Genomic DNA, 22,016 nt, shown 5'->3' on the forward strand with positions numbered 1-22,016 from the left:
TATCGGACCTGCCTTCAGGTTTAGCGAGGAACCTCAGAAATTCCCCCAGCGCGTAGTTGGAACATCTAGAAGGGGCAGTAGTTGGGGAGAGGCTCACATTCGCTTTGAAGTGGCAGAACGCACGCAGGGCTTGGGAAACAAAGCTTGGGTGTTCCTCCTGGGGTGCTGAGTGTGCAGGGAGGTGGTGGTGAGAGACGAGACTCCAAGGCTGGGCAGGCGCAGGTCCAGGAGAGCCCGGTGAGCTGTGAAAGAGTTCGGATTTTCTCCTACTAAGTGGATCAGCAAACTGTTGAAGGATGTAAAGCCAGGCAGTGAACACTTCAGAGGCTCCCTCTAGCGGCCAGCCAGGGGGATAGCGGTGGAAATGGTTTTATGGAATCGGGAGCTGGGCCAGGGAGCCAGCGAGAAGAGGGGGATGATGGGCGTAAGAACAGCTACTGAGTTGCTGCAGTGTGCTAATCACTGTATTTATTACAGTTAATCCTTATGACAGCTGTGATGCAGGTCCGATTATTATTATTTTATAGAAGCAGCCGAGGCTGAAAAGTTGGTAACTTGCTGAAGGTTACACAGCAAGCAAGTAGCAGAGCTTGCCTTACAACTTATTCAGACACCAGAGCTCACTGTTAACCAGCCCTCTAGGATTGGGGGGGAGACCCCCTCGAAGAAACAGCGATTTCCTGTTTCACTCGACAGTATCTATTGTTGGCCAGTTACATACAGAGGAGTATAGAAAGTGCTCAAAGTGAACTAGCGAGACCCCTGCCCTCAGTGAGTGAGTGTGAGGGGTCGGAGCGGGTGCTGTAGGGGAGACGGGACACAGGCTGAGGGCATTCGAGTGGCTTAGGTTCTTTGTGCCGTAGAGAAGAGTCAAAATCTAGTTCGCAGATGTGTTTTATGCCAGATTATCACAGCTTTAAAAATCTGGACACGTCGCACACAAATCTGAACTTCGGCTTCTTCTGAAAATGTAGACCTGCCAAGTCAGCCTACATTCCTCCTTGGTTGCAGTCCGCTGGCGGATGGGCAGAGGCTTGGCTGCCCCAGACCACCCACTGCCAAGTTCTTCCCACGTCGTCGGCTCGACCCGCAGGCGTCTGGTCTGCGCCTCCGGCTCTGGGTGCTCGGATGGGCTGGGTGCTCTCTGAGAAAACGTGTTGTAGGCCTCCTCTAGGACGCCCTTCGCATCCCGCCTGCTGCTCACAGCACAGCAAAGGTGGTGGGTGCCACTTCTGAGGTTAAAGCACAGAGGTTGTGATGGCTGCCTTGTTAGCGCTCTCTCTCTCTCTCTGTCTCTCTCTCTCTCTCTCGCTTGCTTTGATGGAGCAAGCTACCGTCTGGAGAGCTGCCCCGTGAAGAGGCCCACATGGACAGGCGCGGAGGGCAGGCTCCAGCCAGCGAGGAACGGAACCCTGCCCACAGCCACACGAGTGAGCTCAGAAGCTGACCGTCCTCCAGTCCAGCTTTCAGGCGACCACAGCCCGGGCGGACACCTGCAGCCTTGTGAGAGACCCTGAAGCAGGGAACCCACCGAAGCTGCATCCTGACTCCTGACTAGAGAATCTAAGATAATAAGTGTTAAACAATGACATTTTTGGGGTAATTTGTTATGCAGCAATAAGTAACCAATACACGCAAGGTTCTCACAGATGTTACAGTTGTCCGAGACGGGTCATTCTACACCTACACCAAAAATGGACCAGGCACAATTCCAGGCATTTGGGACACATGAATGCACAAAACAGATAAAGATCCTTGCCCTCTGGGAACTCATATTCTAGTGGGGATGATATTCTAGTAGAAGTCTAGATTGGCCGTGCTGTTTTGAAGGAAGGGTGGGCTGCCTCCGCTCCTAGGGAGAGGTTCTTAACTTCGTTCAGGTCTTAGACACTTGAAACTTCAACAAAAGCTATGGACTGTTTTTTAGAAAAATGTATATGGCCTGAGCAGGTGGTGGCGCAGTGGATAGAGCATCGGACTGGGATGCAGAGGATCCAGGCTCAAAACCCGAGGTTGCCAGTTTGAGTGTGGGCTCATCTGGTTTGAGCAGGGCTCACTAGTTCAAGCTCAAGGTCGCTGGCTTGAGCAAGGGGTCACTTGGTCTGCTGTAGCCCCCCAGTCAAGGCACATATGACAAAGCAATCAATGAACAACTAAGGTGCTGCAATGAAGAGTTGATGCTTCTCATCTCTCTGCCTGCCTGTCTGTCCCTGTCTGCCTCTCTCTGTCTCTGTCACACACAAAAAAAAGTTAAAAAAAAAAAAAAAAAAAAAAGAGGCCTGACCTGTGGTGGCGCAGTGGATAAAGCGTCGACCTGGAAATGCTGAGGTCGCCGGTTCGAAACCCTGGGCTTGCCTGGTCAAGGCACATATGGAAGTTGATGCTTCCAGCTCCTCCCCACCTTCTCTCTCTCTCTCCCTCTCTCTCTCTCTCTCTCCCTTTCTCTCTCCTCTCTAAAATGAATAATAATAAAAAAAAATATATATATATATGCACATAGGATTTTGTGTGTAATTTTAGGGATTTTTATAAGAATGCCTGTGGTCTGACAGGAGTCTTGCGATGGGCATTGTGTTCGGTGCTGGGCGAGGAGGAACAAGATAGTAGGTCTACAGGGGGAGAGGGTTTAAAGTCAGTGGCGTGTACAGCTGTGCTAAGTGCAATAGGGATATCCGGGAAGCTGGGGCTGTGAAGGGATGTGCCCCAGGTGCGGGTGCTCAGCAAAGGCTGTCCCCCCGAACGTCCCGGGGGAGTGGGACTTGGAAGGGTGAGTAGGAGTTTGCTGGGCAGTGGGCGTGGAGAGTGGCGGGGTCTGTGTCGAGTTGCAGGAGGACAGTGATGAGGAAGGTAGGTACAGGTCCCAGCCCTCCGAGCCATACCGGCCATCAGAGGAGACACATGTGATGCGGTTTATCGAAGAGAAATTCAGACGTCACATAGGTCACACTGCAAGGAATACTATGTTGCTGGAGCCAGGCAGGGAGCTTTCCCTAAGGAAGTAACCATTAAGCCAAATCTGAAAGGTCAGATAGGCCAGTGCAACGGAATGTTCCATGCCCAGGAGGAAATGCAGGTAGGAGAGAACATGGAGTACTAGTGGGCAAAAGGGGGTCACCACGGCAAAGTCACAGAGAGGCCAGAGGCCAGAGGGAGGCTGGGGACAGTAGGTGAAGCCCTGACAGACTTGGGCATTGTTGGGAGTTTGTACATTTTCCCAACGGTCACTGGAAGCTTTCAAGGGGGGTGGCCTGATCATCTGGCTTCCCAGGATGGGTCAGCCTGGATGCTGGATGGGGTGGGAGGCGATTGTGTGCACAGGTGGGAAGGGCAGGTGGAAAAGGTTGCAGGAATCCAGATGGGAGCTGATTACGACCTGGGCTTGGGGAGCAGCAGTAGATGGAGACAGAGGTCTTTAACAATAGGAGACGCAGGTTGGATGTGAAAGGTGAGGCTGCGAGTAAAGCCTGGAATAACTCCAGCTTTGTGGTTTCAGCAACTGGGTGGAGGGTGGTGCTTTTACCGGCATAGGCACCAATGGAGGAGGAGCGAGTCAGGAAGGAGAAAGGTCATTTTGGCCATTACTGAGCACTTCTTATTGCCTCAGAAGATCCAACATGATGGGGCTGTATCTGCTTTTTGAGCTGCAAACTCACAGTCCCCCAGCCCCCATTCTGTGTGCTGGTTTCCTGATGTCTCGGGCATTCTCCTGTGGGAGGACCTCTACACGTGCCACGGGGGGTTGATAAATCTGACTGATGAACTCTCTCCAGATCTTAGTGCAAGCAGCACCCGTACGGACTCCTCCCGGACCTTCAGGCTAGGTCGCCCCTCTCCATGGTAGTTCTCATGGCGCTGTACCCGTCTCCTCCATGGCACTTCCTCTAGGTGCAGCCACACTTCATAGGGGACTGCTTGACTCATCTAAGCCTCTCTCCCATGGACTTCATGTTCTCTGAGGGTAGCGTCTATGTCTTTATTTACCTTTTTTATTCCTGAAGTGAGAAGCGGGGAGGCAAAGAGACAGACTCCTGCATGTGCCCGACCGACCAAGATCCACCTGGCATGCCCACCAGGGGGCGATGCTCTGCCCATCTGGGGCGTTGCTCTGTTGTGGCCAGAGCCATTGTAGTGCCTGAGGCGGAGGCCATGGAGCCGCCCTCAGCGCCCAGGCCAACTTTGCTCCAATAGAGCCTTGGCTGCGGGAGGGGAAGAGAGAGAGAGGAAGGAGAGGGGGAAGGGTGGAGAAACAGATGGGTGCTTCTCCTGTGTGCCATGACTGGGAATTGAACCCGGGACTTCCACATGCTGGGCTGATGCTCTACCACTAAACCAACCAATCAAGGCCATCTTTTGATTTTTTTTTTTTTTTGTTATTTTTCTTTTTGTATTTTTCTGAAGTGAGAAGCAGGGAGACAGAGAGACAGACTCTCATGCATCTATGTCTTATTCACCATCGAATCCCTAGTGCCGAACACATGCAAAAGTATTGAACATTTTTTAAAATTGAGATATAATTCACATATCATAAAACTCACTCTTTCAAAGTGTAAAAGTCAATGGATTTTAGTATATTCACCAAGTTGTTTAACCATCACCACCATCCAATTGCACAATATCTCATTACCCCTAGAAAAACCCCCATACCCACTAACAACACTTACCCATTTTCTCCTTCCCCAGTTCCTGGCAACTGCTGGTCTAATGTACCTGTATATTCTGGGCATTTCACGTAGTACCAACGTGCAGTGTGTGGAGTTTTTGTGTCCAGCTTTTTTCACCGAGCATAATGTTTTCAAGGTTCATCTTTGAATCGGTAACTTGTATCGGTACTTCACTCTTTTTTATGAACAAATGATATATTGTGTATTAGCGTACACACATTGTATTTATCCATCAGTTAATGGACTGAATAATGCAGCTATGAATATTTATGTCGATTTTTTTTTGTTGTTTTTTTTTTTGTATTTTTCTGAAGTGAGAAGAGGGGGGCGGCAGACAGACTCCCGCATGTGCCTGACCGGGATCCACCCAGCATGCCCACCTAAGGCAATGCTCTGCCCATCTGGGGCGTTGCTCCACTGCAACTGGAGCCATTCTAGCACCTGAGGCGGAGGCCATGGAGCCATCCTCAGCACCCAGGCCAACTTTGCTCCAATGGAGCCATGGCTGCAGGAGGGGAAGAGAGAGAGAGAGAGATAGAGAGAGAGAGAGAGAGAGAGAGAGGAGAGAGAGGGAAGGGTGGAGAAGCAGATGGGCGCTTCTCCTGTGTGCCCTGACTAGGAATCGAACCTGGGACTTCCACATGCTGGGCCAACACTCTACCCCTGAGCCAACTGGCCAGGGCCTATGTCAACGTTTTTTGTGTTGCTGTATGCTCTCCATTCTCCCCAGTATTTACAAAGGAGTGGCATTGCTGGGTCAGAATGGTAGCTCAATGTTTATCCGAGGAACTGCCAGATGTTTTCAAAGCAGTGTGTCCATTCTATTTATCTTCCTCATGCTGAGATATATAATAACTATTTGTTAGACTGAATAAATAATTTCTTACATAGTAAACTGGCTACTTTTTGAGATATTGTAAGAAATATATATGTGGTCATTCAGAGGATCAAAATATATTTCTCAGATATAGTTGGTCTTCACTCCCAGTTCCTGGCTCACAGCTCCCCAAATCCTAAGAATTTCCTAAGTGTTGAGAATGGTAAGTTTCCTGTTATGTGAAGGAGGTGACTTTTGGAAGCACCGAAGGATGGGGACTGGTTATCAGGAGAACCAACCAAGTGGTTAGAGGGTTGGAGTCTTCAGTCCCATCCCCCTTCCTGCTCTGACCTGTGACTTCAAGGGGAGCGGGGTGGGGGTGGGGGTGGGGGTGGTGGAATCAATTGCCTATGGCCAGTGATCTAATCAAGCATTTCTATGTAATGAGACCTCCATAAAGCCTCAAGTGGACGGGGTTTGGGGAAGAAGCGGGCCTGGAGAGGCGTGGAAGTTCCATGCCCTTTTCTCTCTACCTTACCCGAGGCATCTCTTCCATCTGGCTGCTCCTGAGTTATATGCTTTTACAATAAACTAGTGATCCACAGTGTAACACATTTCTCTAAATTCTGTAGACCATTCTAGCAATTAATCGAACCCAAGGGGTGGGGGGAAACCTCTGATTTATAGCCAGTCGGGTTAGAAGTGCAGGTGAAAACCTGGACCTGTGATTGGCATTCGGAGTTGGAGGGGACTATTGGAGCCTCCAATCCGTAGCAGGTTGGTCAGAAACAGAGAGCCTGGGCTTATAGCCACATCTGTGTGTTTGGAGTGAGGTGCAGTCTTGTAGGACTGAACCCTTAACCTGTGAAGTCTGATGTTATCTCTGGGTAGATAATGTCAGAATTGAGTTGAATGCTCAGATACGCTGCTGGTGTCAGAACTGTCTGTTGGTGTGGGAACTCCCTGCCACTCCCCCCCTCCCCAACATTGGAATTAGGTCCAGGAACCCAATTTAATATTATTTTTGGCACTTTACAGACAAGATGAGTGAGGCTCTGGAATCAGTGACTTGGGAAGAATTGCTTGCCTAGTCAGCTGCAGAGCAGGACCAGGGCCCTGCCAGTGTCACTCCTGAGGCAGTACTCCTGTCCACTCAGCTGGGAGGCGGCTTTGAGCCAGGAGCCTGCAGGAGATCCAGTGTGATAACACTGTCCTACTCTAACTCTGGGTGGTGTCAGGATCAGAGTCTCCCCTTTCCAATGTATCCTCTGCTGTTCATTAAATACACAAACCTGACCGTATCTACCCCTTTCCTTAAAAAAACAAAGCCAAGGCCCTGGCCGGTTGGCTCAGTGGTAGAGTGTCGGCCTGGCGTGTAGAAGTCCCGGGTTCGATTCCCGACCAGGGCACACAGGAGAAGCGCCCATCTGCTTCTCCACCCCTCCCCCTCTCCTTCCTCTCTGTCTCTCTCTTCCCCTCCCGCAGCCGAGGCTCCATTGGAGCAAAGATGGCCCGGGCGCTGGGGATGGCTCCTTGGCCTCTGCCCCAGGCGCTAGAGTGGCTCTGGTCACAGCAGAGCGATGCCCCGGAGGGGCAGAGCATCGCCCCCTGGTGGGCAGAGCGTCACCCCCTGGTGGGCAGAGCGTCGCCCCCTGGTGGGCGTGCCGGGTGGATCCCCGTCGGGCGCATGCGGGAGTCTGTCTGACTGTCTCTCCCCATTTCCAGCTTCAGAAAAATACAAAACAAAACAAAACAAAAAAAACAACAACAACAAAAAAACAAAGCCCAAAGAAAACAAAACCCAAGATTTGCCGGTCACCTATCTCACAATATTGGAAGTCCTTGGCCTCGCAGAGGTCATTCCAAACTGACTTTAGCCTGCCTCTTCAGCCCCACTCCCTGCCACTCCGTTTTATTTATTCAACAAATGTTTAGCATGGGCTTGTGACATATAATGTCCTCAGATAGCTTTATAAACCACCTACGATGTGGTTCCTACCCCCAAGAGATTTACATCTCATGGGGAAGGAGGCAGGCAAGTAAATTGATTGATCATTCTAGATCAGTGTGAGGGCTTCAGTGGAGATTAATGTTTGGGAGGAGTAAGAGGACAGGGTCTCTAAGCCAGTCTAAGAGATCAGACAGATTCCAGAAAGAGGTCAAACCTGAGGTGAGTTGTGAAGGATGAGTACCTTAGAAATGGAGGGACTCTGTCATCCTCACAAGAAGGAACAGGTGCAAAGGCAAGGAGGTGTGAAACCGGGTGGCTTCACACTTCATGCCATAGGTGCTTACTGAGTGCCTCTTAGTGGCCAAGTGCTGTTGTAGGTGCTAGAGATACAGCAGTGAACACAACCGGCCAGGCCTTTGCCCTCAAGGGGCTGGCATTCCACAAGGGGGAAACACTGAAATGGGAGTTGAAGAAAGTCAAGCACTACAGCCCTGGGGATCCATGGACCCCCGGAGCCCATGGTAAGTGTCCACAATCACCCTGATATCTGAAGGGAGATGTGTATGTGTGTGCGTGTGCTCAGGTTCACACATGCCTTTTCATAGGGAGTGGATGCATAGTATCTCATGGTATTCACAAAGGGATCTGTGACCATCTTGGGTTAGAACTCTTATTCTAAGTGCTAAGCTGAGTTGGACCTTGATCTGGAAGTTCTGGGAGCTAGTAATGAATTTTAAGAAGTGAAACCATTAGGGCTCTGGCTGGTTGGCTCAACGGTAGAGTGTTGGCCTGGCATGTGGAAGTCCCGGGTTCAATTCCTAGTCAGAGCACATAGGAGAAGTGACTATTTGCTTCTCCACCCCTCCCCCTTTTCTTCCTCTCTTCTTCTCCTGCAGCCATGGCTCCAATGGTTGGAGCAAGTTGGCCCCGGTGCTGAACTGAAATAGCTGAGCAATGAGCAGGGGTGGGGTGGGGGTGGGGCAGATGGGCAGAGCATCCCACTGTAGGGGGCTTGCTGGGTGGATTCTGGTCTGGGGGTACATGTGAGAATCTCTCTCTTGGCCTCCCTGCCCCTCAATTAAAAAAAAAAAAGTCAAACCATCAGAGCCTGACCATGTGCTCTTGCCAGAGAGAACTCCTTGTGCCTTTTCCACTGCCTTGGCTCTTGCCATCCTCCAGCCTGCAGGAATAGAAAGGGCCACATGTAAAAGCCAGACAGGTCTCAGTTTGCATCCTGCTTCCACCCACTGTGCTCCCCCTGCCAGCTGCTGGTCTTCTCCATCTGTGAAAAGTTGCGAGGTTTAAACAAGACCATGATGTTTGCAGGATTTACCAATACTTTATGTTTGGAAAGTGTCTAGTGTATAGTAGCCACTCAGCCTATCTCAGTTACTCTCTTGGCTTGGTGGCCCAGGAGGAGTCTCAGGAGGCACCACGATGATGCAGGACCCTTGCCAGCTGTTTACAGATGCCCGCTTGTCTGGTGTCTTCTTGGAATGTCCTGGGCAGCTGCTCACCTGTCCACAGAGCTTTGTGGCTATCACCAATATTGCTTTCATCACACTGTTAAACTCACCTCTTTATTGATTTGCTTTTGTCATCTCATCAATCCACACCCCTATGCAAATAGCGATACCTCGCCTTTTACAGGCGAGGCAACAGGCCCAGGAAGTTGAGAACTTTATTAGGGATCCATCAGTTGATAAATGTCTGGAAGCATCCTGTCACAAGGCCTTCTGAAAAAACTATGACAGCAGCAGTGACAATGAACATTTCTTACACTAATTGATACCAAGCACTGTGCTGAGCATTTTACCTGTACCATAACTTGCCCCCCCACAGGTAGGCAAGTACTACTATGTTGTTATTTGAATTTACAGAGGAGGAAACTGAGGCTCAGTGAGGTAAAGCAAGTTGCCCAAGGTAACTCAGGCCAGTCAGTTTCCAAAATCAGACCTCTATCTAACTCTAAGAAACCTGTGTCAATCTGCCTCTTGAAAAACAATACTTTCAACTGCACCATTGTAAACCTCACCCAACCCTGCCCTGCATCGCGATCTGTCGGCGGCAGCCAAATCTCTAGTTGTTTTGACCAAGGATAGAGAGGGCGCTGCCTGATTGGTCTGGAGGGGAGGGGGCCGAGGAAGAGAGGAGGAGGTGACGGTGGAAATTTTAGGTGCTGGCGCGTGTGCCGGGAACCAGAGCGCGAGTCACGTGTGTTTGAAACTCGACCTCGGAGGAGGGGAAGGGAAGGGAGCCCCCGCCCCTACCCCAGGGTGCAGCCCCGGACGGTTTAAATACAAGTATCAACTCCGTAGATCTGCTGGTCCTTGTCCTGCTTCGTGGACCGGTTTCGCTCCGAGGGTTCCCTGGGGACTTGTTCCGATACGGCAGCGGAGGCTAACACAACAAGTTGTCAGGCTGAACCTCCGGAGCCGCGAGGACCTCGCGCGCAAAGTGCCGGGCGCCGGCGCTGGGCAGGGCAGGGCCCGGCGGACACGGACGCTGAGAGTGCGGACACGCCGCCGAGGTTCTGCGTTTCCGGAGGCATCCGCGGCTGCAGGAGGGGCGTCTACCCCTGACCCGAGGTGAGCAGCTGGTGGGAGTCGGGGTCCCTGGCTGCGCGTCCGCTGAGAGCCATCGGGGCCGGCTGCCACCGACACTCCCAGGCTCTCCAAGAAAACCCGTTACCTGAGCCCTTGGGTCCCGTGACGCCCTGTCCTGTCTCTCCAAGCGCGTCCCGCCTTCCCCTTTACTCTGCCCCCTCCTACTCCCCTCTTCCTCTGGGCCCCTCTGGCCGCGCTTCCTTGGTTCAGAGCAACTCTCTTGGGGGTTGGACGGACCTGCGGGAGCCCCTGAACCCGGAGTCCTATTTCTCGGATCAGAGTACTGATCCCCGGAGGAGCGCCTCGTCCTTTCTCCCCCCCACCCCGTCCCCTTGCCCTTCCGTGTCCCGCTTCTCTCCGCTTTCATTGGTCTCACTCCCCCCCTTTCGCCCCGGTCGTTCCCCACCCCCGCGCCGCGCGAGTCCCATCTCCTCCCGCGGTGGCAGCCGCGACCGCGCGGGGGGAGCCCGGGCTCTTTCCCTCCCTCTGGTAAACACACCCGCCCGCCCGCCAGCCCATCAGCCACCACTGCCCTTATAAAGTCAGCAGCCGCCGGACTTCCTGCCGGAGCCGAGCCCCCTCCCTGGGCTGGAGCGGGAGGTCGGGCTTCAAGGCGCGCTCCGTGGTGCTCCGCACCCGAGGGAGTGAGTGAGGGGCGCCCCGAAACGCCGGGGGCACAAGTGGGCCTGCCCTAGGTCTTGGTCCACGTGGCAGCTGTTGCCTTGGATCGAGAGACTGTAGAGACACGGGTCGCCTCTCCGCGTGCGGAGTAAGGGAAGGCTAGCTGTCTCTCGGCCCCAGAGGAGAGAGGAGCGGTCTTATAGGGGATACAGGAAGGGGGGTGTCTTAGGTCAGCTTTAGACTTCCCCTTCCTCCTCCCGCTTGCTTCTGGGGGTCTTGCCTAGCACGAGAGGCCGGATACTGGCCAGCAGTGGCTTCAAAGTGCGCCTGTGCCCCTTGCTGACCTTTGGGGACTTGGGAAAAGTATGGGTTTGGCCCCTAGAAGCCGGGCTCTGCGCGTCCTGTTCTACGTGGAAGAGCCTGGCAGTGCGCCAGCAAGCTATTGCGGGCTGACAGGACCTTTCTTGATAGTGCTGTGGCGGGTGCGCAGTTCCGCGTGCGCCCCTGGCACTGCTGGCGCGCCCAGAGCCAGCTCGGCGGCACCCTCTGGAAAGCTCAGGGATCTGTGGGACCTTCATGAAAGCCCCCTCGTGGGCTGGTTCTAGGGGCGGTCTCAGGAGGCACCACGATGATGCAGGACCCTTGCCAGGGGCCGCTTGGGGGCCCTTCACTCAGTGCTCTGTTCCTGTGTAGGCTCGCGGCCAGCATGGCCCCCACGCTGCAGCAGGCGTACCAGAGGCGCTGGTGGATGGCCAGCACGGCTGTGCTGGAGAATCTCTTCTTCTCTGCGGTGCTCCTGGGCTGGGCCTCCCTGCTGATCATGCTCCAGAGCGAGGGCTTCTATTCCAGCCTGTGCCCAGGTATGCCCGAGAAGGGGCCATTCACGCTGGGAGAGGGGCAGCAGAGAGGGATGGTGGACACTGGAGAAGTGTCCACACAGGTGGCTGAGTGGAGAGAAAGCAGGGCTGCTTAAATTGGAGCACTGGGCAGGAAGTTGGACAACCCACTTCTTGACCTCTTCAGAATGAGCAGCACTCTGCTCACCCTACCTGGTTTATTTAATCCGGTTCTCACTGAGTGCTGGTATCCGCTTGGGCATCCAGACCCTCGGACTGACTGACAGAGTTCTAAGCCTCTAGCAGCCTCAGGTCTAGGGCAAGATGGAGACTTCCAGAAGGGGAAGTGCTACAGCAACTGGTCAGGGATTTCTGACTAGGGCTATTGTAAGGCTAAGTAAGGCACAGGAAAGACTGTAGAGTGGATTGACAGGAAAGGGCCTGCACTCCTTTTTCAGGACCTTTGAGCCCCTAGGTCTTCAAATTGTCCATTTGTACAAAGTTAATAATAGCCTTATTTCCTCTAGGCCAGCCATTGTAAATGGTTCCCATTTTCCATTTGAATAACCTTGACTTTGTTTGATCCCCAGTGAGAGAGTGGGAATTCTAACATTCCGTTTCTAAGATAATACATAATCTAACCTGTATTTAACCAATAACGTGTAATTGTGTCCATCTGGCCCCCCCCCAAGGGCATCTTCCTTTTCTTTTTTTTTTTTTTTTAGAGAGAGAGATGAAATGAGAAGCATCAACTCGTAGTTGCTTTACCTTAGATGTTCATTGGTTGCTTTTCATACATGTCTTTACCAGGGGGCTCCAGCCAGAGCCAGTGACCGCTTGCTCAAGCCAGCGACCTGGGGCTCAGCCAGCAACCTTGGGATCACTTTGATGATTCCATGCTCAAGGGTTGCTCAAAGGTCGTTCAAGTTGGTGACCTTGGGGTTTTGAACCAGGGACCTTAACATACCCAGTTGATGCTCTGCCCACTGTGCCACCACCAGTCAGGCATCATGTTCCTTTTCTGAGTAGAACTGTGCCAACAAGCTCTGCCTAAGGACCTGGGTGGATGTGGGGTCTGGCCCTTCCCCTCGTTCTCTTCCTCCAGCCTCCATATTGTAGAACAGGCTCTTGGAGGAAGACCAGTTTGGGTTTGAATTCCAGCTTCTACCACTTTTACCATCTGAGTAACATCTGTGAATTCCTTAAAACATCCAACTTTAACTGCCTGGTCTGCACAATGGGAAGAATAATAATATTTATCCTATGGGGTGCTGAGAGAGTCGATGGTCTTGATACGTGTTGGTTTCTTTTTGGCTTTCCGTGGCCTCTCAACTCCAGTCAGTTTGGGCACCTGCCTCGGCTGTGGGAGAAAGCTGAGGCCTCGGCGGTGGTGCTGGGGAGGTCTTGATCTCTGCTCTGGGCAGCACCCGTTCTGCCACTCTCATGGTTATCAGAGGAAGCAGCAGGTGGCATCAAGGGGTGGCCCCAGTTACAGGGCCAGGGGGCTGGAGGAGGTGGAGATTAGAGTTGGCCTCCTGCCTGGGGAGGCCAGTTGGGTCAGGAAGAGCGGGCTGAGAGAACCAGGCAGGGAGCTGGGTTTTTGTTTTTGTTTTTGTTTTGTTTTTTTTGCAAACAGAGATGGGGAGCCAGGTCCCCCCGGAGTTGTTTACCCTGGAGAGGAGAGGACTTGTCCTTGTGGCCTTGACGGCCGCTGCCAATCCAGTAATTCTTCCTGCCCTCTCCACCTTTTTATATAAATCAACTTTAGTGAAGATGATTTCACATCACATATTTTGATGAGATTTGACAAAGTTTTTTTTTAAATTTTTTTTTAAAGATTTTATTTATTCATTATAGGGGGGGGAGAGAGAGAGAGAGAGAGAGAAGAGGGGAGGAGCAGAAAGCATCAACTCCCATATGTGCCTTGACCAGGCCAGCCCAGGATTTTGAACCGGCAACCTCAGCGTTTCCAGGTTTGACAAAGTTTTATACCTCAGGAACCATCACCATAATCAATATTTAAAATAGAATATTCCCATCAGCCTTAAAACTCCTGCTTCTCTTTTGCTGCCTGTCCTTCTACCTGAGTTTTTTAAAAATATGGATAAGAACTTTAGTAAGATATACATCAAATATCTTACACTCCACTCATTTAAAGTATACAATTTAATAAGAGCTGTGGGGATGGAAAGTACAGCCCAGGAACTATAGTCACTATTATTGTAATAACTGTGCATGGTGTTATAGGGTGCTAGACTTAGCAGGTGGTCGCTTCGTAAGGTATAGAAATGTCTAGCCTGACCTGTGGTGGCGCAGTGGATAAAGCGTTACCTGGAAATGCTGAGGTCGCCGGTTTGAAACCCTGGGCTTGCCTGGTCAAGGCACATATGGGAGTTGATGCTTCCAGCTCCTCCCCCCTTCTCTCTCTGTCTCTCTTCTCTCTCTCTGTCTGTCTCTCCCTATCCTCTCTAAAATGAATAAAAAAAAAAAAAAAAAAAAAAAAAAGAAATGTCTAATTACTACTATGGTGTACACCTGAAACTAGTATCATATTGTGTCAACTGTAATTGAAAAATGGAAAAGTAAAGTTTAAAAAAACCTATTAAAAATAAAGAAATGGTCTTTGAAAAAATAGTTGCAGTTGAACAAACGTCCTTACTGCTTGCAAAGAAAGGAAAAACAACAAGCAAACATAAAGTATACAATTGAGTGGTTTGCGCAAGCATCGCCACCATCAGTTTTAGACCACTTCCTTTACCCCGGAAGGTAACCCTGTGCCCAGTAGCGGTACCGCTGTCCTCCTCCCACTCCGCCCCCAGGCAGTAGTCCCTCGCTCCTCTACTTCCTGTCATCGGTCTGTCATAGGTCATACTTCCTATGCCACAGAAATGATTTGCCTATTTTGAGCATTTCGTATAAATGGCATCTTATACTATGGGTCTGGGGTCTTTGGTGACAGGCTTTTCTTCCCTGGGCACAGTCTTTTCAGGGTTCACCTATGTTGTAGCAGGTGTCAGGACTTGGTTTCTTCCTCTTGTGACTAATGCTCCACTGTATGGATCTACCACGTTCTGTTTATCTCTTTATCAGTTGATGGTCACGTGGGTTGTTTTCACCGTTTGGCTTTTTCTAAAGAATGCTCCCGTTCGTGTGTAAGGTTTTGTGTGGATGTGTGCTTTCCTTCCCCTTCGGGAAACACTGTTTCCCCTGGCTTCTAAGCCAATCTCCATCACTAACTGAACAAGTATGTTTTCCCTCTCCGGCTCCCTGCCTCACTTGACTTGTCTAGAAAAAGTGGGGCAGTTGGGTTGGATTTCAAAGACCTCTTCTGTTGTCTTGACATGGATAGAGGTCTCAGAGGTCTTTGCATCTTGGCCTGCTTCCCTCTTGCTTCAGAAGTCGGGCTTTCTCCAACCTCTCAGAGTGATCAGGTCTCAGGAACTAGCTCCTGTTAGTCAGACTCACAGAGGCTTATCGATAAACCAGAGAAACAAATGCATTAATTGACCTGGAGCTATTTGCAAGCTGCAGGGCTGGAATTCTGCACCAGCAGAAGGACGGCTTAGTTGGCAGCAGGCGCTTCAGCCTGGCAAACCAGCTAAGCTGCCGTCCTCTGGAGAGAGAGGTCCTGTGGTGCGCGGCTTTGGCTCTGGAGGTTGTCTTGACTTTGAACCTGAGCCTGCCTGTAAGAAGCTGTGAGGCTGGAGCTGCCTGACTTCTCGGAGCCTCATTATCTATAAAACGAGGATCATATACTCACATGTATTCACTTCTTCCAGTTGTTGTGAGGATTAAGTGAGATGCTACAGGAAAAGCCTGGCACAAAGTCAGTGTTAATTTAGAGCTGATGGGACTGTTCCTGAGAGGGGAGTGTCTTTTGATCATCAAAGACTTAGGAGCAGGACAGTGTACAGTTCAGAAGCTGCAAACTAAAATGCCAACAGAGGCCAGCCAGTTAATAATTGGCAAATCAGCCTGGCCTGTGGTGGCGCAGTGGATAAAGCGTCACTCTGGAACACTGAGGTCGCCGGTTCGAAACCCTGGGCTTGCCTGGTCAAGGCACGTGTTGGAACTGATGCTTTCTACTCCTCCTCCCTTCTCTCTCTTCTATTTATTCTTAAAATGAATAAATAAAATTTTAAAAAAATAATTGGCATATCCGGGCAGGTGTAAGATGGCTAATGTCTGAAAGCTAAAGATAAAGTGAAGATTTGGGTGACTTAGAGAGGACAAACCCTGGTGAAAAGGGGTGGCCTCACTCAGCCCCTGCAGTGGCCAGATCTTCTGACTTCTTACAGAGAAACCAGACTTCTGGATTTTTATATGACAACTCCCAATTTTAAACTGGCAGCCAATTAAAATTTCCAGGCCAAGCAAACCTTATGCGAGGCCATTTGCTGTTTCTAGCCTATCTTACCTTTGCATGTCTTCCTGCCTTACCCACTGTCTCAGTGGAGTGCCTGTCCTACAGTAGATGTCCAATAAGTGAGTGTAGATTGAATAAACAGGCCCAGACAAACTTGCTGGAGAAATGAGCAGCAGTTATACAGATCACTAAATTCTGAGTTCAGCCTGAACCCCAAAGGCTGTGGTCAAAACTCTCAGCTGCTTCTTCAGGGGCACCCTCCCTAGCTTCTTCAGGGGCACCCTCCCTAGCTTCTTCAGGGGCACCCTCCCTAGCTTCTTCAGCAGCTGGCACCTACCAGTGGGAAACCCCCATAGTCCAAGGGCTTCCTCACCTGGTTGGCCAGCACTCATGATCGGAAATTTTTGTTTGTTTGTTTGTTTTTTAGCACATGTGAGAGAGAAACAGACAGGGACAGAAAGACAGGAAAGGAAAGAGATGAGAAGCATCAACTCACAGTTGCAGCACCTTACTTGTTCATCAATTGCCTTCTCATACGTGCCGTGTCTTGGGGTGTGGGGGCTACAGCCGAGGCAGTGACCCCTTGCTCAAGCCAGCAACTTTGGACTCAAGCCAGCGACCTTGGGCTTCAAGCCAATGTGGGGTCCTGTCTACGATCCCGTACTCAAGCTGGCAATGCTCCCCTCAAGTCAGATGAGCCTGCTCTCAAGCTGGCAATCTCGGGGTTTCGAACCTGGGTCTTCAGCATCCCAGGCTGACACACTATCCACTGCATCACTGCCCGGTCAGGTGACCTGAAAATTCTTTATGTTCTTTCTTATTTTAACACGCAGATCACTTCACTTTTCTGCCACCTGCAAGCCCTTCAAATATCTGAAGTCAGGGGTCATTGTCAGCACTGAGAGCAGGTACTCCCCCCACCCCTGCCCCCGTCACCCAGGCAGTGTCACATCCTCCTGCCACAGCACCTGTCACTCTTCTCCTCATCCCAGTCCGACACTCTATCCACTGCGCCACCGCCTGGTCAGGCACGCACCTGTCACTCTTTAGATCAGCATCTGCTTGGCTATTAGCTAATATAAGCCCCATGGGAGCTGAGAGCTTCCTGTCTTATTTGCTTTGGGATCCTCAGCACCCAGAGAAGAGGGTGACCACATCGTGACCCTCCCGGGGGTAGGGGCGGGCATCATCTCCCCTCCATCAGCTATTTCAGGAGCATCCTCTCGGGGCCAGCCCCGTGCATCGGTCTCTGTTCACCTTATCCAACTGAATGTCCCAAGGAGCCTGTGGGTTATGCATTTTCTACTCCCTTTTACAGGCCAGGGGCCTGAGGCTCAAATAGAGAGAGTTACTTGTCTCAGGCTGCACAGCTAGTAAGGGTGGTGGTGGGAGTTCAGACCCTGGTCTGTCTGGCCTCCACCAAGGTGCACCCTGAGTTTGCCCTTGGTAACGATGCCTAAGTAACAAGTAGGGGAGCCGCCTCCTCATGGCTCACTGAGCACTGAGTGAAGTGAAATCACCCTCCTTCCCCCACCACAAGCCTTTTTCATTAACTTGTCACAGCTCCAAATTGGTAGTTTACCTGGAGGTCAAGTCCTTTAGATGAACTTCTAAAGGGTATTGGAGGGCAGTGCCATGGTTCTAATTCTGCACCTAAATTTTATCATCTGGAGAATGAAGGTACTTTTTTATCTGACTCTTGGGTCTGTTGTGAGCTAATTGGGTGACTGTTGAGAACAATGCCTAGAACATAGTTGAGTATTCTATAACTAATAGCGATTATTTTTCTCAGAATAGCATTTATGAGGAAAAGTTCCTCTAACTTTTAAGAGCATTCTTGTTACATCAGCTAAGCTTTATACATCTGCTAAATCTGACTTTGTCCCCAGATTCAAGGGTGCTTCCTGTTGGGGGTCTGTACACCCTAAGCTTGGACATTGAGTGCATCTTACAACTGGGTAAATTCTTTGATGTCCATGACCGTGTTTGAGCTAGTTGAGGCCTCTGATCAGGTGTATGGCTCCCCCTGGGTAAGATACTAGTGGCTGCCATTTATCGAGCACCTTCCCCACCAGAGCGGATATGACTCTAGGCCACCCCCAAAGTCACCTGGCTGGTGGTAAATAAGAGGCACGGGATTTGAGCCCAGAACCCCTGACTCCAGGCTGCTCTCTCCTACACCCAGCTGCTCCTGCTGTTCTGTGCTGAGCCCTCCCTTCCCCCTCCTCAGCTGAGAACACCACTAACACCACCCAGGATGGACAGCTCTGGTGGCCCCGCTGTGAACATCAGGAAAAGATGCTCAACCTGGGCTTCACCATCGGCTCCTTTGTGCTCAGCGCCACCACCCTGCCTCTGGGGATCCTCATGGACCGCTTTGGTCCCCGGCCCACACGGCTGGTTGGCAGGTGAGCTGGCCTGGCCAGTCCCTGGGGAGCTGGAGGGCAGGGACTGGTGCTGCAGGGGGAGGGGAGCTCCCAGTGTTCACAGTCAAACCCCCCACCTGCTCCCCAATCTCCACAGTGCCAGCTTTGCTGCATCCTGCACCCTCATGGCCCTGGCCTCTTGGGACACCAAAGGTGAGAGGTCTGGCCTCTCCTGCCCCCATGAGAAAAGAATGAGTGGGATGAAGGTGGATGTTTACCCCGGCTTCTGCCCTTGACCTCCCACAGCTCCCAAATGCCCTCATTCACCCCTCTCCCCTTCCCAGTTCTGTCTCCATTGATATTCCTGGCGCTGTCCCTGAATGGCTTTGGTGGCATCTGCCTAACGTTCTCTTCACTCACAGTGAGTATGACAGGCTCTGGCTTGGCAGCAGGGCACCCAGAGTGGGTGGGGGTAGGAGTGAGTGAAGGTGAGAGTGGAGAGGGGGCCAATGGGTGCCGATCAAATGGACGCATGTGTCCCAAGCCCAACTGTCTGTTGAGCTCTGTTCTAGGCTCTGGGACCACACCACAAACAGAACTGAACTCACCTTCCTGGAGTTTGCACTGGGTGTGTGTGTGTGTGTGGGGGGGGGGGGGGACAGGCAAGCCCCAACACAAGTAAAGTAATAAATTATGTCTGTAGTTCTAAGTGCTGGAAAGAAAATAACACTGGGTAATGTGATAGTGACAGGGAGGGGACAGCTGGGGACAGTATGTGTTTGCTTCATTATGTACTTGTGCTGTTCACGGGAAAGGCCATGAGAAGGCACACGTATTTGTGCGTGTATTTGATTGAAATGTATGAATCTGCCAACACTTGATCATACTTGACCAACAAAAACGGCTTTATCACATGGCTTGACCTCTGACGCGTGTGCATGTTTTGCGTGCTACTTTAAGTGTACATGTTTATGTATAAGGGTTCAAGGCTTATGAGTGTGTGGCAGGGAAGTGGTTTCTGGCTGGAACTGGCTGTTTATCTCAGATGAAGGCTGCCTGACCACCAAACTGGGTGTTTTTGGCCTAACGTCACCCCAGGCCTTCATTCCAGCTCGGGACATTTCACAACTCTCTAAGGGAGCAAATCCCTTCCTCCACTCCCTGCTCCGCAGCCCCTTCTCCACGCTGTGCATCTTGGCTCAGAACCCTAAATCCTTTCTCCCCTGTCCCGCGCACCTCGGGGTGGCGGGGAACCTAACCTTGGACCCTGTCCTTGCCTAGGGGACAGGTCCAGGGGGCTCTGTCTGCGGACAGCCCAGCGCCCCGCCCCAGTAATCTCCAGCCAATAGCAGGGCCCGGCGCCGACCCCGCCCCACCTGGCCCCGCCCCCGGGCTCTGCGCTAGCTCGGATCCCGCCAGGATGGATCCCAGCTAGGACATCCAGTCCAGTGCTGCCCAGCCTGTCCTCCCAGGGTTAGCAGGGGCTGGCCTTACGCGGTGCTGGGTGGAGACTGCGCCCTGGGATCCTTGCATTGGGGGCGGGGTAGAGGGGCGCCGCTCGGGACCTGGCCCTTCTCGGTCCTGGCACTTTGCCTGGCGGACTTGGCAGCGTGCCTTGCAGATACAGGTGCCAGGGAAACCTGCCTCGACTTGGGGTCAGCCTGAACCCACACCCTTTTCCTAGCTACGTGAAGATTGGTGGGAGACTCAATTCTCTGTGTTTATCCACCTTCCTTTCCAGAGCTGTTTGAAGTTCTCTTCTGGACTTTGGTTTTCCCCTCAGTAGAGAGGGTTCAAGCCTCTGAAGACCCTTTCTGGCTAAGGGATCTATTGACTTGGGGAGGATGGTGGAGCCAGAGGTGGTGGGGTGTACACAGAGGGCGGCATGACTTTGCTTTCCCCTGCCCTGAGGGCCTGGCTCAGGCCAGTGAGCAGAACATACAATCAGTTAATTCTCCACTGGTGGGAGTGCTGTGCACGTGAGAGCCACCTCTCCTGGGCACCTGGCCTCCCTCAGTGCCACCCTCACCCCCGTAGCCGGTCCCATGACTTGCCCTGGCTCAGCAGAAACTGGACTGGGGCCTTTGGGGCTACCGGGAAGGTTAAGGGGCATCATCTTGTTACAGAACCAGCCATGGTCACAGCCTTGGTTGGAGTCTGGAATGAAGAGGACGAGAATAGCTGACTGCGGGAGAAAGTCATTAATGTGCTCTGTGAACTTGAGTATATTTCTTTCCCTTCTTGGGCCTCAATTTTCTCATCTGTCAAAGGAGTTGGACTAGATCAGTGTTTCTTTTTTTTTTTTTTTTTTAATTATTTTCTACTTACAGTTGACATACAATATTGTATTATATAGTTTCAGGTGTACAACATAATGATTTGACATTTCTATACCTTATAAGGTAGATCAGTGTTCCCTACACATTTCATGGGTTATTAAGAGGCATCACAAGATAAAGGGGCGCCACAAGCAACTAACTTGGGAAAACCTGGGGCTAAATAAAATTGACCACATTTCTCTTTGAGAGTGCTTTTGGGAGCCTTGGAGATGCTGACGTGCCTTGGGAGTCTGTACGAGAGGGTGAGAGTAGTTTCCAACATTGATTTGCCTTAGAACTCTCCTGTGGCATCTCATGGGGCTAGTGTTCTTGGAGTCCATTGTGAGGATGCTGGGTTGGATGCTTTCAAGGTTCTCAGGCGGTGCTGGGAATGGTGCTGGGAATGGGGAGGCCTGGGCGGGTGTCAGGGTCCCACCCCCTTCCCCGCTCACTGGCACTGTCCTCTTCCCTCAGCTGCCCAACATGTTTGGGAATCTGCGCTCCACTGTCATGGCCCTCATGATTGGTTCCTATGCCTCTTCTGCCATCACATTCCCAGGAATCAAGGTTTGGAACTGCCCGGGGGGGACAGGTGGTCACTGTGTTTTCTTTTTCCCTTGACACAAGAATTGGGTGGGGCTAGGCATGCAGCAGCTAGTGTCTGGTGGCCCAGTTCCAGCCAGTCAGAGGTCAGTTCCCACCACTTCTGGGAAAAGCACTGAGGCATCATGGGAGGAGCCCCGGCACTGTTGCTGCCCAGTGGGTCTGATTTCTCTCTTTTTTCCCTTTACCGCTGTCCAGGTCCAGACTTCCCTCCTCTCTCCTGGGCCAGGACAAGCTTTCTCAGCTGGCCTCCTTGCCTCTGATCATTCTCCTCTCCCATCTGTTATTCACATGATTTACAGTATGATCTTAGATGGAGAACTCACTCATACACCGACTTTTCTTTGCCTTCAGAATCAAGTTTAACCTGTCAACATGCATTGAAGGCTCCTGGTTCTCTGGGCTCACCCAATCTTCCCAACCACATCTCCTTCCCCTGCCCTGGAGAGGCTGGGTGACTTAGGTTCAAGGACACAAAGCAAGTCCATGCCAGGCCAGATCCTAGACAGGCCAGCGAGGTGGACCTAGAGCCACAAGGCCTGAGTTCTAGTTCTGGGTAAGCTTAAGTCCTCGCTTCTTCCTCTGATATCAAATGGTAACAAAATGCCCTTTCAAGTGGGCCACAATTTGCCTCTCCCATTCCACCCTGGGCAGTTAATTTGTTAGTTTAGAAGGCACTTGCCCAGTGTCCCCAGAGGAGTGTGCAGTTGGTGGGGTGGCAGCCAGTGGGTCAGGTAGCAGCAAGCACAAAAGGTGGTGTTTCTCCTTCCCTTCAACTGAGGGAGTGGGGTTTGAGGAGCCAGATCTTACTGCCACTCATTTGGGATGTGGCTCTTTGAAGCACTGTCCTGTCCTCGGGGAATAAAGGGCC

The 22,016-nt window shown here is 51.6% G+C and overlaps 1 protein-coding gene and 1 long non-coding RNA gene across 5 annotated transcripts in view; one reads left to right on the forward strand and one right to left on the reverse strand.

Moving 5' to 3' along the window:
• Positions 1-10,310, reverse strand: LOC136390076 (uncharacterized). Its single transcript, XR_010748585.1, has 4 exons — positions 10,121-10,310; positions 8,543-8,609; positions 4,662-4,836; positions 1-1,232 (listed from the first exon to the last, which is right to left on the reverse strand). It is a non-coding gene; the product is annotated as an uncharacterized lncRNA (long non-coding RNA).
• The window catches only part of SLC43A1 (solute carrier family 43 member 1), a 22,375-nt gene continuing 10,083 nt past the window's right edge, over positions 9,725-22,016 (forward strand). The window contains exons 1-6 of one of the 4 annotated variants that reach the window (XM_066361539.1): positions 9,725-10,017; positions 11,350-11,516; positions 18,089-18,266; positions 18,382-18,437; positions 18,569-18,645; positions 21,017-21,109. In XM_066361539.1, the coding sequence (XP_066217636.1) occupies positions 11,363-11,516; positions 18,089-18,266; positions 18,382-18,437; positions 18,569-18,645; positions 21,017-21,109 (558 nt within the window). In that variant the 5' untranslated portion in view covers positions 9,725-10,017; positions 11,350-11,362. Of the gene's footprint in view, positions 10,018-10,582; positions 10,680-10,783; positions 10,805-11,349; positions 11,517-18,043; positions 18,267-18,381; positions 18,438-18,568; positions 18,646-21,016; positions 21,110-22,016 lie in introns of those variants that run through there. The other 3 variants (XM_066361535.1, XM_066361537.1, XM_066361538.1) reach the window with 3 other exon arrangements.

This window comes from Saccopteryx leptura, chromosome 1 (assembly GCF_036850995.1).
Source record: "Saccopteryx leptura isolate mSacLep1 chromosome 1, mSacLep1_pri_phased_curated, whole genome shotgun sequence".
Classification (NCBI taxonomy): Eukaryota; Metazoa; Chordata; class Mammalia; order Chiroptera; family Emballonuridae; genus Saccopteryx; species Saccopteryx leptura.